The sequence below is a fragment of the Genypterus blacodes genome, unplaced genomic scaffold (assembly GCF_046128005.1).
Source record: "Genypterus blacodes isolate CSIRO-AG114 ecotype Tasmania unplaced genomic scaffold, CSIRO-AGI_Gbla_v1 ptg000157l_1, whole genome shotgun sequence".
Lineage (NCBI taxonomy): Eukaryota > Metazoa > Chordata > Actinopteri > Ophidiiformes > Ophidiidae > Genypterus > Genypterus blacodes.
In genome coordinates, this window is record NW_027466958.1 from 442,319 (window position 1) to 459,227 (window position 16,909).

General features: G+C 46.3%; 3 protein-coding genes across 8 annotated transcripts in view; 2 read left to right on the plus strand and 1 right to left on the minus strand.

Moving 5' to 3' along the window:
• The first annotated feature begins 809 nt into the window (after positions 1-809).
• On the plus strand, positions 810-2,473 carry LOC143013632 (ecto-ADP-ribosyltransferase 5-like). Of its 2 annotated transcripts, XM_076167326.1 has the most exons (4): positions 810-975; positions 1,111-1,175; positions 1,305-1,431; positions 1,562-2,473. In XM_076167326.1, exons 3-4 carry the CDS (start codon positions 1,312-1,314, stop codon positions 2,399-2,401), a joined length of 960 nt encoding a protein of 319 aa, XP_076023441.1. In that variant the 5' UTR covers positions 810-975; positions 1,111-1,175; positions 1,305-1,311; the 3' UTR covers positions 2,402-2,473. The 2 variants fall into 2 exon arrangements, with proteins under 2 accessions (XP_076023441.1, XP_076023440.1); XM_076167325.1 differs by lacking the exon at positions 1,111-1,175 and having other exon boundaries at positions 811-975.
• A 2,341-nt stretch (positions 2,474-4,814) lies between these two features.
• LOC143013587 (von Willebrand factor A domain-containing protein 7-like) lies at positions 4,815-11,725 on the plus strand. Its single transcript, XM_076167262.1, has 18 exons — positions 4,815-4,987; positions 5,379-5,801; positions 6,260-6,467; positions 6,636-6,721; positions 6,868-6,961; positions 7,493-7,621; positions 7,715-7,901; positions 8,078-8,247; positions 8,467-8,579; positions 8,718-8,834; positions 8,938-9,135; positions 9,233-9,368; positions 9,469-9,621; positions 9,711-9,803; positions 9,902-10,011; positions 10,175-10,342; positions 10,500-10,823; positions 10,939-11,725. Exons 2-18 carry the CDS (start codon positions 5,601-5,603, stop codon positions 11,374-11,376), a joined length of 2,925 nt encoding a protein of 974 aa, XP_076023377.1. The 5' UTR covers positions 4,815-4,987; positions 5,379-5,600; the 3' UTR covers positions 11,377-11,725.
• Positions 11,726-13,013: 1,288 nt separating this feature from the next.
• Positions 13,014-16,909, minus strand: part of LOC143013585 (gamma-adducin-like) — a 70,557-nt gene continuing 66,661 nt past the window's right edge. For 4 of the 5 annotated variants that reach the window (XM_076167258.1, XM_076167259.1, XM_076167257.1 and 1 more), the window contains 3 exons: positions 16,575-16,698; positions 15,360-15,452; positions 13,014-15,127 (listed from right to left, as the gene is read on the minus strand). In XM_076167258.1, coding sequence (XP_076023373.1) covers positions 14,874-15,127; positions 15,360-15,452; positions 16,575-16,698 — 471 coding nt within the window. In that variant the 3' untranslated portion in view covers positions 13,014-14,873. The remainder of the gene's footprint in view (positions 15,128-15,359; positions 15,453-16,574; positions 16,699-16,909) is intronic. The other variant, XM_076167260.1, reaches the window with a different exon arrangement.

A 16,909-nucleotide genomic window follows, 5' to 3' on the forward strand; every position in this document is an offset into this window, starting at 1 on the left:
CTTTTGGCTTGAATTTTTGCAAGAAGCCTTATATCTAGTCATATTTTTGAAATCCATTGTCATTTTTTCTTTTTTGTCTTTTATACTCTTTTTACGCATTTTGGTCACACTGGACACCCTCGTGGCAAAAAAAGCCATGCACATGAAAACTGCTATAAAATCATCATAGGTCAATATTTTTTTCTACTTGTTTTTTCATAAATCTCTTGAGCAACTTCTTAGCTAATCAAAACTACCAAACATTCAGTCATTTTCAGGATTTTAACCCTTTAAATGCCTGTTTAACTACTTGAAGGATGTCGTAATTTATGACAAAAAAACACAAAAAGGTCATTATGTTCCATAAAGTAAATAGTAAATGGATGGGACTTTGGTGGGGATTAGAGTCTTGGATGTGTCAAAGATTAGTAATAAAATTGATTTGATTACATAAGTATTCTTTATGTAGTATCAACACTGGACACCCTCGAGGAAGAAATGGCCCCATTGACTTCCATTGAAACCACAATTTCTAATCTCTCTGCCATTCCTTTATAAAATCATGCATTCTCTAATGTCAGCATTTCGTTATGAAGAAAAGTGGTGATAATCGACATTTTTAGTGTTTTCCAAAAAATTCAACCATTTTCCCATTGTAGGCCGATGCATGAAATTCTTGTATTTTTGACAGTTATCATGGAGCCGTGTGACTACCAGGGGGCCCCAAGAGGTTGGGGGGTGGGGGGGGGGCTCTCATGCTGACTATCGTGCACTCCCCTCACTGTGTGCATTGAGATTCAAACGAGGCTCCACGTGTGGGAACACCAGTAAATCCTGTTTGGTGGAGAAGCTTGTAGAGAAAAACCAACATCTACAGCAGGAAGCGTCTTGTGAGCGTGATGGCAAGTGGTTCTCAGTTAAAGCAGGACATTTAAACACTTGACCCTCTGACTCCTTATATGGAATAAAACCACCGTTGCGTCGGCCGTTTATGTGGTAAGTGATGAAGCGATATGTGCGACGGTTAAACTGTAATGTGTGATTGTATCGCAGCATGTGGATACTTCATGTAGTCTACCAGATACTCAGTGACTCAGCAACCTGCAGTGTCTCTCCTCTGTCTGCATTCAGATTATCCTCAGGATTTGCAGTAACTTTCCCTGTGTTGTGGAGAATTTGACGTTGTTCTAAACACTGTTAGTTAATGACAGTGTGTGATGGTGTTGTGCTTTATATCTGAGTTTAACTCTAGTGTGTCATGGCTGCTGCCCTGGAGGGTTTTAGTCCTAACAGTCGCTGTATAACCGATTGAGTTCCTCCTGCAGATGCACGATGCCTTCCTGTCAGAAACAACCGTCCACCTGTGCCCTCACTTCTCTTGTCCTGCTGGTGGGCTTGCTGATGGCCGGGGTCGTATTTGTAGCATTGAGCTGGCATCGTATTTTTGGAAAGGTAATTTAGAAAGAAAAAAAGAAAACCTTAGCCTGGGTAAACAAATTTCATTCATAAACGTTCATCTGTTTATATAGAGTATGTCGCCATCTGCTGGATGAAGTGTTGAACGAGCTGTTCCTTGTTTCAGAATTCTGTAGAGGATATGACCTATGACCCCAGTGCCAACATGTACGATGACTGCAGATCCAAAGCTTCAGTTGTTTCTGTGCCACTGAAGCAGAATTCCAGCACAAACTTCAGTGGATCCTGGTTTGGTGCCGAGCACAAAGCTAAGGAGCCGGCTCACGAGTACATGGAGAAACGCCACTCCATTTCCATTTACGCCTTCACACGTGACAAGCTGATACCTGTTAATGAAGACAATACAGCACGAAGAGGAGGAGGAGGAACAGAGGAAGAGCAAGGACTTCAGCCCCGCTCGCTTTACTCATCCCTGAGTGAAGCCCTTCAGATTCTGAAGCACAGTCAGGTGACGTGTGTGAGGACAAACTACAGAGCTGAGATGATTTTAAAGAAGATCTCAAACAGACAGCTGCGCTTCAGCTCCTTCATATTAGGCTCTGCCCAGTGGAACGTCTCCGACAGCGCCTCGTGTTTTCAGATCCACACGTGTTTTGGTGCTGATGTAACATTTTACTCAGCTCTGAGACAAAACAGACAGGTGCTGATTCCTCCATATGAGGTGTTCAGAGTGACGGGCATTCAGAGAGACACACAGAGCTGTGGAGTCGTCTACCGGCTGGAGAGTAACCTGAACTGTGTCTATGATGGAGAGAGCAACACTCTGCATCCCATATCTGCATTCTCAGCAGATGTGTCCTGGCTTATTTTCATCCTCAGTTGTGTGATCCTTGTATTTCCACTGCTTGTTTTTGTCATTGTGAAGACGCTGAAAGACAGCAAGCAAAGTGATGTTGCCGTGGTTTCAGTCATGCTTAACAGTGTTTACAGTCCTGCGGTGATTTAAACGTTGTTATTGACGCTTGTTGTTATTGACGCTTGTTGTTATTTCCCTTATTTAATGTAATATCCATTAAAAACACTCAATATGTTTGGGCAAAATATATGAAACACCTTTCTATATGATGCAGTCTTGTATGAGTTCATTGTAGCTCCAATTATTCTACACTCTTCTACTACGTTCAGTAAGGATCTGACAGCTCGATGATGTCACATCTTTGAAGTAACAAGGTCATGCCTGATCAATCAGAACCCAGCAAGCTTTTTGGGAGGGTGGGGCTTTAAGAAACAGTACTCAGAGTGAACTATTTTCACTCAGTGTGCACATGCTGCTGTAAGGAAAAGTAGAGGTGGCTAAGTGTGTTTTTGCACGTTAAAGCATGGCAATGAACTGGAGTTTCACCCAACAAGTCACAAACGTAACCGCTCAGGATTACAGGGTTATGTCAGTAGCTTCATCTAGTGCTAAAACTAAGAAATACAATACAGTCAAGTGCAAGTTTCATGTGCGGGCCATATTTCATTATATTTCTAGAATTTGCTACGTGACAATTAAAAATGGATCACGGGCCGCAGTTGGCCCGCGGGCCCTAGTTTGGACACCCCTGGTCTAGAGAAAATGTCCATCATCACACTGTGAGAGAGGAAACGGCATCCCTGGTCACTATGGAACACGCTGAATAGCTGCTTCCCATTTTGCTCAACAGCATTTTAGCTGATGTGGTGGAGATTGAAGACACAGTGTCAACACTGTAGAAAGGCCACCAATGGAAGCCTGATGATCAATCAGCTTCCCCTGGAATTGTTCAACGGTTTTTCTTCTGACTTTGCAAACGTTGACATTATTGCCCCCATGAATTCTGTAGATGTTGTGGAGTAAATTAGATCAACCCCCTTCCCCCTGTCCCTACCTATTGAACCACAGTCCAGCCTCCTCAACTCCTCCCACCTGAGCACATCACACATCATTGACACATTAGGCTGTGATTGTCCTGCAGGATATGCATGGCCGCCATCATGCACACATGTCAAATACAGCAGAAGAAACAGTCACACGGTTCAGTGCTCAGTCCCAAAGTGCTGAGGAGAGTTACTGTCAGCTGGCCTTTGTCACAAACACACACGTATGCAAACACACGGACAAAGACACACCCATGGCAGTGGAGATAAAGGAATGGCCTTTGTTTTGCTAATATGTCACAATCACTTGTTGGAGAAGTGTGACATGGTTGAAAAGTTCTCATTGACAGAGTGAGAGCTGGAAGGGTGAAAAGTATGCTACTCCAGCAGCTCGACCGGACCAAGCCAAAGCTCTGACTCACACACACACACACACACACACACACACAAGTATGCAGCTGAGCAGGACGGAGGAGGTCAGCACACACAACATGCTGCCTTAAGAAACAGCTACTTACCTAAGACATCATTTCATTATTGAAGAAAAAACTAAATCAATTATAAATCCATTTATTTACTTATAAATACTCACTTACTTCTTTATATACTTATACTTTGAGATATGAGGCTCTACAAGTAAACCTGAATGGATTTAAACAGCACATTGAATTTCATGCCATGTTAGTCATTTGAAAAGATGTATATCCATTTAAAATGAGTCAGTAAGTAATTTTTACACAATCTAAAGATTTGGGGGGAAACAAGGTGACAGACAGGAGCATTTTTGATACAGCTTTGATTAGAGTGAAATGTTCTATGACTCATCTCTTCAGATCAAAGATAAGAGAGAACGACTCAGATCACATATAGAATAGAATGGAATCATCAGCGAAACTGGTTTGGTTGCGTTTTATTGTAATGGAACAAATTTGTTGGCCATACATTGCGTGTGGCATTTGTTGTTTACGTACTATTCACCATGGCAACCATGCACACAGCAATACTTCCCCTCATAGACTGGACGGAGTGACGCCACAAACCTACACTCACTAAGAGGCTTTGCAGTTAGGGAAGTTTCAGATTTGTATTATTTTAATCCAAACACAACATGATTACAAATATAAAAGTAAGTCATGTGTCTGATGGTTGTGGGATTGCTCAACAAACTAAAAATGGCAAAAATGTAAGCACATGTATACATTAGATACACACACACTCACACACACACACACACAACGCTCCTTCACACCCATGGTCTCTTCCACACACATTCCCATACAGAAACACACACACACACACACACACACACACTCTCTCACACACACACACACACGCACACAGACACACACACGCACACACACACACGCACACGCATGCACACACACACACACACGCACACACACACACACACACACACACACACACACACACACACACACACGGGTGTTGTTCTGTGGAATCATATTCATGAAGCCGATGTGGTGAAACGTGTCGTCCGTGCATCACTCAAACCTGTAAGGGGATATAAGAAGACACACACTTATTCACTCTCTCCCTCTCTCTCTCCCTCTCTCTCTCTCTCGCTCTCTCTCAGACGCTGGTTTCAGATAACAGCAAACACATTGGACTGATTGTAGACGCACAAATCACTGAATGTCGACATAGAAACAAACTTACAGCTGAAGAACCGAAGGTAAGAGTTCAAATGATTTTTCATATTTTGAGTGACGGTATATTTTCGAACTATTAAAGTTCTTTAAAAGGTTTAATTGGTATTAATATTGTCAATTGTATACCTTTTCATTTTAAATTTGTTTTTAAATACTAAGCAAAACCCTGAGGATGAGGCCTGATGAATATGATCTTTATATTGTATATGTGGAAGCTTCTGGTCTCTTCTGAAGGGGATTTTCACAGTGAGCGTTACCAACACTCAGACTACAACATTAAAAGAGACAAGCTGCTTTCTTCTTCATTTCCTGCTCAGTTTAATATGTATCACACCACTCATGCGAACAATTTATGTGTAAAGTTAAGAGTTTTAGAAGGTAATGGTTACATTTCTCCCCCTCTCTCTTCCTCAGGTGTGGTTGCTTGTTGCCTTGTTACACCTGGTTCACTGCCAGAATCCGCCCGGTGCTCCTCCGCACTGCTTTGTGTCGGCACCCATTGTGTATTTACTGCACAAATTGGGGATTTTGATACGCATTGCAGGAAATAAACCCCAAAAAAGGAGGAATAAAGACAGAAGATAGATAGAATATAGAATAAAGATAAAAAGTTTTTAAAGCAGCAGATCCTCCGCCATGGCCTCCAGACGGTCGGCCCTGCTCACGGTGGCGGTGATCCTCACCCTGTCAGGCCGCACTCACAGCTTTCAGCCACTTTTCTCATTCAGCGGGAATTCCTCCACTCACCGTGACATCACACAGAGGGCGGTGCTCAGGAAGACGGCCGAGGTGTGCAGGGACATCGCTGCCGCAGAAGGCCGAGACTTCAGCCTGACGGTGAGTGTGGAGGCCTCGCCGCAGCCTCAGTGAGTCTCGGGTCATGTAAGTTCATTGCTTTCACCTGGAATTCCTGAAAACAGCTTGGAAGACCAGGGGAAGCAATCAGTTACATGGTAGGACAGAAAACCTGGAGGACTGGGGGCTCCAGGCACTGGATTTAAGATAATTTTCAATTCAATTTCCATCTCTTCCTGCTCTGTGTTCTCCTGATCAAGAATTGGTGCCTCCCAGATCTCAACACACCTTCTTTAATTAATTATTCTGGGTGTGGGTAAAGCAGGGAGCGATGGAAATGCGTGATTTTGAGGCGCGATTAACTAATTTGCCAGTAAAATGTTTTAATTGTCCAAAAACATAGTATATAATGGCCAGGTCGGGTTAAACAGTGTGGATCAGGATCAGGATCAGGAGCGTCTCTGGTTTCCTGCAGTCATTCCCTGTGTCTTTGTCCCCAGATTGATGACAGCCTCTCAGTGGGACAGGTCCAGAGTGCCTGCTCCTCCACAGGGACCTCCAGCACGCTCCTCTCCACCGTCATGTTCCAAAACTCCATCGCCAAAATGTACTTCGGCAACGCCATCGTGGACGTGATTTTAGCTCTGAGCGAGGAGCATCACTTTGATGACGAAACCATCCCGGGAGGAAGAGACGTCATCACCACAGGTACACATCACAAGCTGCAGTCAGATAGAAAACAAATTAAAGGCTGGACGCATTTTGAATGGATCACATTTGATTTCTCTCCTTGTAAAGTCTTCTGTAAAAGAACAGGCAGCATTTAGAGTGGAGGGTCATTAAACTATAGATTTTTTTCTCCTCTGTTCTCTTGAGGCGTGGCTGCGGTGAAGGCCAGTGTGAAGCAGGAGAACTTTGTGGCAGGGAGATGGACCCTGGGACAGATCTGTCACACCCTGCAGGTGAGGAACGTGTAGAGGGTTGAGGTTTTTGGACACAACAGTCAATTTTTTAATCCCAAATTATGAACTATGTAATAACATTGGGAGACATGTTATTGAAGATGTTGCGGAGGGAGGACATCATTGTTGTGTTTCTCTATATTCAGGACTTCTACAGCCACAGTAACTGGGTGGAGTTGGGGAACAGCGCCCCCTACAGTGCTCTGATCATACCGGACCAACAGCTGGAGAACCTTGCAGGTACAAATCCTTGCTGTTTGTGTGTGTGTGTGTGTGTGTGTGTGTGTGTGTGTGTGTGTGTGTGTGTGTGTGTGTGTGTGTGTGTGTGTGTGTGACAGCTACTGTTGTCCACTATTTGTCAAAAAGCTGCTGCGTGAGGCGCCACACTGGGCACATTGTCAACCAAACACACCTGTCAGTTAACAAACACACAGACTCACCCTGCCGTCGCTCACAAAGCACACACACACACACTCATCTTTTCTCAACATGAATTAGGTCTTTCTGCCATACACACCCACATATTTGTTTTGTTTCACTGAACTCAAACAATGCAGCACAATCCATCTTCACCCTAACCAAACATTCCTCAGTTCATCATCAGGAGTTCAGTTCAGAAGTAGAAACCAATGGATGAAGCTAATGTGGTATTTATAGAAGATGGAGTCGCATTATAAACGTGTTGACTTTCACTCTATGAATGAATCACAATAACATTTGGCTTCTTTATAGTCTGTACATTAAATCAGTTATTGCGTAACTTTGCTCCAGGCCTGACGACTCCAACCTGTAGAAACTGTTCAGGAGGAGATTGCACCAACAACCTTCTGCCTGACTTGCTGCAGCAGGGACTTCTGACCTCAGGCTACTTCAACATCTTCTCTTCAGAAAAGCCTCCAGGTAAGTGTTAGAGATCTGGGTGCCATTGAGGTAGAAACGGGGTCTGTTAGAGAACAGGTTCCCTGTGTGAGCTTGTCTTTATCTTTCTTCCAGGTAAATGCAGCCATGGTGGTTTCTTTGACCAGACGAGCCGACGGGACCCAGTGGGGGGCATCAGTAAGGATGACCTTGGATCCAGTCACGGTTGGCTTCATCCTCAAGCGGCTGACTTGGCTGTGAACGCCACTATAGAGCTGCTGGAGGACATCAGATTAGCCATCGGAGACAAGAACTTCCTGCTGTAAGTTTGTTCATCCTGCGCTCACACATCAGGCATATTAGGAGCCAGAGACAACACATTGAATACATGAATAATGGATGAGTCAATGTCTCCTCACAGGATGATTATGATATAAGAGATGTCCTACAGCAGCCTGAGCCTGAGTGACTACATTTTGTCTCCCCTCGTTCCTTCAGGTTGATGGGCCTCTCCCAGTCCTCCGTGCTGTGTTTTGTCATCGACACCACAGGCAGCATGAGTGACGACATAGCAGAGGCAAAGAGAGTTTCCTTCTCTATCATTGACAGTAAGAGGGGAACCCAGCAGGAACCCTCTGCCTACATACTGGTTCCTTTCAATGACCCGGGTATGTCACCCAGCATTGTGTGTGTGTGTGCGTGTGTGTGTGTGTGTGTGTGTGTGTGTGTGTGTGTGAGTCATTACACACACATAGAACAGTGCAACCTCTTCTTCCTCAGAGTCCATTTGAGATCCAACATTATAGGTGTAAAGGTCAGAGTGCAGTGGCCACACTTCATTGTTTAGCTGAATGAATGTGGGACACATGTTTCCGTTGTGAATCCAGGATTTGGACCTCTGTTGATGACCACCAACGCAGACGTGTTCAAAGAGAGCATCAACAAGCTCTCTGCCAGCGGAGGAGGAGACATCCCAGAGCTGTGCCTGTCTGGGCTGCAGGTGTGTGTGTGTGTGTGTGTGTATGAAGAGTGTGTTTCTTTTAGCGGTACTCGTGTTCACATGCATTCATTGCATTGATTGACTGATTGATTTGAATGACAACACTTCTTCCTGTCTCATGTACTGTATGATTGACAGCTTGCCCTGACAGCGGCTCCGCCCTCCTCTGAGATCTTTGTCTTCACCGACGCTCCGGCAAAAGACGCTTATCTGAAAAGCACCATCACCGCTCTCATAGAAAGCACCAAGTCTGTGGTGAGGACATGGTCTTTGTGTGACCATAGAGTCGTTACATGTATCCTCTCCTTGAATGACCTCTGACCTCTACATCTGACCTGACCTGTCCTCATACTTTTAGGTTACATTCATGTTGACAGACGTGTTGGCCAGTCGACGGCGTCGCAGAGGGGTTCCAACCTCTCGCAGCATGAGCCAATTGGCAGCACAGCTGTACCGCGACTTAGCAGAGGCTTCCGGAGGTCAGGCCATCGAGGTCACCAAGGCAGGTCTCACTCTGGCCACAAGCGTTATAGAGGACGCTTCAGCGAGTGCCGTGGTAAGACATCAACAAATCAGGGAGCACAGGCCTTCACTAACTGTGAGTGATACAACACAGTTACATATGCTAACATCTCTGCTGCTCCCTCCTGCAGGTCACTGTGTTTCAGATAGCCAAGAATCCTGGAAGACCTGACAATTTCACTTTCACCGTTGACGAATCACTGAGGAACATGACTGTCTACATTACAGGACGCTCATCCCTCACCTTCAATCTCAGCCGCTCCACAGGTAGAGACAAGAGACATTTACTGGTGATGATAACATGACCTAGTATAGTACTATTTGTTTCAAAGGAAATATTATAGTATATTATTTTCTTCTCCACCAGGAGTGTCTCAGGATTCCAGTCAGTCCACTGGTCCTCTGGCCTCCTTCACCACAGCGGGAAACCTGCGACGTTTGAGTCTCAGCACCGACAATCAAACGGGACAATGGGAGATCAGCGTCAACTCTAATGACCCCTACTCTGTTAAGGTCACAGGTCAGTCGGACGAAGGTGGAAGGAAGTAAGTGAGGGGTATAAATGTTAGCTGTGCTGATCCACTTTGTGTATGTGTGTGTGTGTACCAGGTCAAAGTTCGGTGAATTTCATCTATAACCTGGTGGAAGCACACGAGGGAGCCCATGGGGACTTTGGTCTGAAGGAGGGACGTCCTCTCTCAGGTTGGCATGATTACCCTCACCTCCAACACATTTGTGCGATTCTCCTGTGAGACATTAGCGTACCAAAGCTGCTCTTCACCATCATCTCTGTGTTTCAGGTGGTAATGCGAGCCTCTTGGTCACTGTGACAGGAAGTGATACAGTAAAGGTCACAGAGGTCACTCTGGTCGACAGCTCAGGGCCAACTGTAGTCAACGGCTCTCTGAAGGCATGTTATGTTGTGTTATGTGTCCCCATACAATCAAAACACAACACTTAGCCCCCTGACAATAGAGGATACTTCAGTGATCATACCTGAATGTTGAAACCTAACATACCGAATGTTTAGTAGGAAACTGTTCATGCTACTCAACCCCCTCTGTGTTCTGCAGTCGTTCGGCGGTGGAAACTTCCTGGTCACCTTCCTCAATATCCCGGCCGGAAACTATGTGGTGCGTCTCAGAGCAGAGGAAGGCACCACCACCAGGTCAACAGCGACATCGGGCAGCTTCCAGAGACAGGCCTCCACACAGATCAGGACCTCCAGCATATCTGTCACTGTGAGAACTTTCACCATCAGTTTTCAGCCAATCAGCTCTTTGCTCCAACATTCAGAGTGTAAAAGATTTTGATTGGTTCTGACCAAGATCACAATGTTGTTATACTCTTAACAGGGATAACAAGTTTAATCTGTCTCCCTTCCTTCACCGTTTCCAGGCCCAAGCCAACCGTTCCAGCATAGAACCAGGATCCTCCATCTCCATCCCGTTCACGGTCGTCACAACTACCAATGGAGTTGCTAACAGCACCGGCACAGGGACTTTCACAGTTCGGGCCAACAATGACCGTAGCTATGATTCCACATCACCCAGCAGCGTCTCCATAACAGCAGGAAGTGGAGGCCAAGCCAATGGCACCGTGACCTTAACGGTACCGAGCAGCGCCGCGTCAGGAACGGATGTGACGCTTACCATCGAGGCGGAAAATGCAGCTGCCAGTGACATCAACTATGCGGTCCTCAGATTCTCTTTGGCTACCAAGGTAAGAGCCACAATGTCAGGAGAGGAGGGGAGGAGTCAGACAACCTGCTGTCATGAGGCTAAAGGAATAAATCAGGGTTTACTTCACTTTGTTTCCCCCCTCTCTCTCTCTCCAGGTGACAGATGTCACTCGCCCAGTGTGTGAAGTCAAGAGCACATCAGGTACCTGTCCCTCCTCTTCATCACTGTGTGCTTCCACTCAGTGGGAATTCTTGGCTAATCTCACCGATGGCGTCAATGGGACCGGGATCGAGAGGGTCAGCATCCGCCAAGGAAACGGCACCCTCAATACCAGCACAGTGATCGGAGCAGGGGGTGAAAACATCACGGTCATTAGCTACAGCGCCTCCTGCTGTTCACAGAATGTAGAGCTGACAGCTGTGGATGGGGTAGGAAACGTGGGGACATGTGTGGGACAGGCTAAAGTCACAGAGTCTACCACCGCTGCCCCCATTACCACCACTGCAGTTAATACAACAGCCAGTGGAGGGCGCACTTTGGCTCTGTCACACACTTGCTGGATCAGCGTTGTAGTTTGTCTTTTGTGGAAGTGAATGAGATAAAAAGAGATTACAATCTAAAATGTGAAAATGGAGTTTGCCTTTGTCCTCTTATATAAATGAAATTGTCGTCATGGACACCTTAAAGAACACATTGTCAACTAGATTTACAAAAATGAAGTTTCGTGCTGCTTTGAGTATTGGAACTAAGTAAATTTAACCCTTTCCATTCAGGTTATTTCAAAAAAAATTTTTGTGTCAAATTTGGTGGAGGAACTAGTGATGGAAATTAATCGACCGGATAAATGTGATTTGAATTCTACCTGGTATGAATCAACTCTTGACCACATTAGGATGGATTTGTGTTTCACTGAGGTAAGGTAAGCGCTCTAACGTCAGCTTTGTCAGGCGGCTTGAGCTGTTTATAGTTTTTCTGCTGCTTTCTGAGTTTTGTTGCAGGAGTGTTTCAGACATTTGTGGCCTGTTCCATGTGTGTGACTGTCAAACTGCTCTACATTGCTGATTTTAAGATCTGAAAATTAGTTTTCATGCCAAGATCATTTGTATAGTTGATTTAAGCAAATTGGGGATGGTTTTATTTGTACATATAAATATGCAGATATACTTTAATTGGATTCAAATGTACAGATATGTCTATAAAAAGTTGATATTTGTATCATTATAACTGTTTAATGTTTCATCTGTGATCTGAGGAAAGATTAAAGTCCTTCTGAGTTAATGAGCTCAATCCCAAGTGAAATCTGAAGTGTGGTATCAAAGTCCAATTGCAAGTCCCCCCCCCCCCCCACACACACACCCACCTATGGCATAAAGGTTACTGTAATGCTAAAAACGTCAAAACCCAATCAGCACAAAGCTGCCACTGAATCCTCTGCAAAAATCAAAAATTTCCACAAAAAATTCCACTGACTTTTTTCCATGAAAAAAAAAAAGAGCTCCCGTTTCTTAAAATACAGTTTTATTTGTGCATTTACACTGATTAGCAATACATCTAAAAGCAACTCCATTAGATAACCATTGATAGAGGATCTTCACAGGTCACAAAGTGGCTCGGCTCGTCCCGACTCCACACAGCCCGGACGCAGCTTTGTTTCATTCTCTTAGGAACAGGAAACGATGGCGGACAGAGGAGGCGTTAGTCAAACCAGGTGCAAATGGAAGAAACTGAAAATAAAGGACGAGTGGCGCCGTCGGGGTAATTTGTGCTCGCAAAACGTTTAGAAACCAAAACAGATCGAAGGAAGGAAACGTGTGGCAGGGATAGAAATGTCTGGAAACAAGAGAAAGGAGGAGAAATTAAATGAAAGCAATTGAACGTGTTAAGAGTAAGACCCTCGCCCATATATGCACTTCCTGTTCCACACACACACACACACACACACACCTCCCTTCTCCAACGCTCTTCGCCACACACACACACACACACACACACACACACACACAGGCCCCCGCCCTCCAAATCCAATACTTCACATTGCTCGCTGGGATATTGGCACATGTGGAAAGAACGGCGAGGGGTTGCGGGGGGGAGGATGTGCGGCGACCCTCCATCACGAGAGTTCAGCCGCGGGTCATGTGACAGTTGTGAGACGACACGAGGGGGGCGGAGCTACGATTAAATCCAATCTGACTATGGCGTCTGCGAGTCCTCACTCTCATTTTCTTTTCCAGTTTGACAAGGAAACAAATCGCAAAAAAAGCAAGGAGGCGTGGCTACAGTTACCGTAGCAACTTTCAGAATAATACATGTTGAGCCTGAGGGGCGCTGAATGCAGTCACCGGGGGGATTTTTGAGTTCCTAAAAGTCCTCGAGCAGGCAGGCGGGAAATTGGCGAACCTTTGTCGTAAGAGAATACGTCAAGATGGAGAACGGGCAGGTGGAGACGGGGACCTGCACACACACACACACACACACACTTTCACATAGCGCTCCACAGCTTTACTGCCACTGCAGACATTTACACGTCGCATTTACTTAAACACAACGTAAATCAATCTGATCTGATGTTAACAAAGATTGAGAGAGAAACAATACAGAAAACAATCAAAGTGACGAAGATGAACGTGTTGACCTCTGCTCCTTTTCCAGTTCAAACCAGATTCCAAGTCAGTCCAATTCAGGCAATGTCAGCCAACCAATCAGACGCTTCGGCTCGACTGGTTGACAGTAAAACCCCAGGAAATTAAATCCGAAACTTTTTTGCTATGTAAATATTTTCATGAAGAATCGCAAACCCCCAGCGCGTCTCTACTCTTCATCGATTTTCAGCCATAGCTACAGACAACATTTGCGTGGCACTGTGACCGCGACTTGACAGCGAGCTCGAGTCACGCAAACGTTCGCAGAATCAGTGATTGCGTGAAAATGGGGAAAAGTTCCGTGGCTACGAAACCTTTCCTTCCAGACGGGAGAGGGAATTCGGAAAATGTATCTCCTTTTACCCCAGACGTTCTTCACCATTGGAACTCTGGGCCGTGAGTTCTGTTTGGTTCCTAAACTGGGAGCTCAGTGATGAAGATGATGAAGACCTACATTTACAATACGGCTTTAAAACCAACAGACCGCACAAAGACGAACGCCCGACTCGTTTCTGCCGCCGAGTCACGCCCGCTGCGACGCTTCCTCCCATGACTCCTCCCTTCATTCCCTTTCTCCCTCCCTAAACTTTCCTGCTCCCACCTTTTCTCCTTCCCAGACCTCCTGCCACTCAAACACATACCACAAGAAAAGTGCAGCACGATCAAATAAAAAATATATATTTATAAATCTATAGCCAACACATCCAGTTCTCCTATATTTGTGTTATAGAGTAAATTTCTAGAATATAATCTGAGCAGTCAGGCATCACTACAGGACAGTCAGCCGGATATAAAGTCACTTCTTGCAAAAAGAGAAACCATGCTTAGAAACGAGTAGAAAAGTGTCGACTAAGACCCAAACTGTGTTTACCAGACGACGCAACGCCGAGAAGGAGATTGTTGATTTTGCTGAATTAGTTTGGCAAAGGAAAAAACACTGAGATGAAGGTGAAGAGGACGTGAACGCACAGCCGCACACTCCTCCTCCTCCGTTGTTCTGGTCCAGTCTGCTTCCCGTCTCGACTGCGGCCAGACGACGAGACGTTTTGCGTTAAGAGACACCCGGGATAAAGATTCCTAAAGACAGACGAGGCGCGGGAAGGTTTGAGGCCGTCGCTCCGAGCCCCTCCCCGCTTCAGGCGACGCCTCGTGGCTTCGGCCCCGATAGGCGTCGAGGTGCCGAACGCCCGACTCGCCCGGCGTTCGCTGCATCTTTCCACATTCCTACCGCCCCGACTTTCCCCCGCCACACTTCTGCTACACAACTAATTCTTTGCTTTTCTTCAATCCTTTCTTTTGTCTTTTGCACATAAAACCATCTGTTAGAAACAAATCAAATCAAATTAAAAACAAAAGACACTGAAGGACATTTGAGATGAAATAAAAACACAGACGTTAAACTGTAAATGTGGCCGCCGCCGCTCGCTCTCTCTCTCTCTCTTCCTCTCCTCTCAAGCCTCCGCCTTCTCTTTCTTTTTGTTCTTCTTCAGGAAGGACGGGGTGCGGAACTTCTTCTTCTTCTTGGTGTTGGGCGACTTGGAGGGCGAGCTCTCGGGGGACAGCACCTCCTCGATCTTCTCTCCGGGGCTCACTGTGATCTCCACGCTCTCCATGCTGGTGGTCAGCTGGCTGACGCGCTTGGACAGCTCGTCGTCCGCGTCGCCGCTGTGGTTGTTCTTCCCGTTCATCAGGCCCGTGTGGTTCCCTGGGGGGAGGACAGAGACACGGAGAGTTAGGAGAAGGGGGATGAAGAGACGCAGAGACACTTTGCTGTCCACACATTTACAGACTGGACTTGGTTCCTTCTGAAGAATCCACAGCAGTTTCCTGACAGAAACCTCCAGATCTCTCTCTCTCACACACCCATCCACCCACCCACCCACCCACCCACACACACACACACACACACACACACACTCTCTGTGTCTCTCTCATACCTTCTTTAGCTGGAGTGCTTTGCAGGGACTGGGTGAGAGACAGAGACTGAGAGAGAGTGGAGCCGTCGTCAGAGGTTAGGTCGTGCTCGCCATCTGCAGGGGGGGGGGGGGGTGAGTAGATGCAGCATGGGGGTGTGAGGGGGGGCAAAGAGGTAGTGGGACGACATCAGGGGTGAGTGGGACGACAGTGTGAGAGGAGGAGGAGGAGGAGGAGGGTGAGGGGGATGAAAGATCAGTGTTAGCACACACACGTTAGCATCAGGCCATGCACAGCCGCTTTAGCAGCATCCTTGAACCTGTGGAGTGATTAGACTCTACACCCTTGACCTCTGACCTCTAGACCCGCCCACCTCTGCTTCTGTGGAGACAAACTGATGCTGAATGATGATTTTTTGTTAACTTGACATTTCTTTCCTGCGCTCCCTGAATGCAGCACTGAGACACTGAGACGTCCTCACAGATGTTTATGTTTATTCATTTTGCAAATCCTGGAGGATTAAGATGCAAGTAGTTAACACAGATGCTGATGAGTACTGATACATACATGTGAGACTCGACATACATCATGCGTGACCTGCGTGCAGATAAACATGCTTACACGTAAACACACAGCGTGACCTCTGAACCTCCTGCTGAAGCCAGTTTGGCGTTCACACAGCAGCTTCCTGTGCGCTCAGCGTTTAGGTGAAGTGAGCTGGGATCAGATCTGTGAGTCGTTTACACTTTACATCATTTATATACATCGGTGACACAGATCAGTGTGTGTGTGCGTGTGTGCGAGTGTGCGTGTGAGAGGCCCGATCCAGACGGTCCCCAGCTTGCATCCAGATTGGCCACCGGGAGACGTGGGGTTGAGGGGGCAACAGTGTCATAGCAACCAGCTCGGCTCATGTGGCCATCATAGTCACACACACACACACACACACACACACACTATTGCAGCAGACGTACCGACGCTCTTTAACCTGAGATCACGAGGACACACACTGATTTGGTTCAGAAAGTCTGCAGTCGCTCGTCTCTCTGACTTGTGAGTGATTGCTTTGTTTGGCCAGGAGGGGGCGCTCACAGGATTCTTAGATTCATTTAAAGTGAAGGAGCAACGATCAACACAATCATCTCCCTGTTAATAAACTTCCACAGAATGGCAGGACCCAGGACCCTGTGTGTGTGTGTGTGTGTGTGTGTGTGTGTGTGTGTGTGTGTGTATCGTACCGCTGAGACCCAGTTGCCTCCTATCCATGTTCTTGCGGTACTGGTCCAGGTCTTTCTCTAGCAGCTCGCTGAAGGGGTTGGGAGGCAGCGGGGCCATCTGCTCCTCCACTGTGGGCACGTATGGCTGAGGAGGAGGAGGCAGGAGACGGGTTAGTACACACACACACACACACAACCACACAACCAAGTATTGGTTGATGACACACAAACACACTTGAATGCAGGCGTATGTATAGAGAAATGAAAATTACACCGTCACAAACACACACACACTACAGGGTGAATACATGTGCGCACACACACACACACACACACACACGGACATTGTCAACACA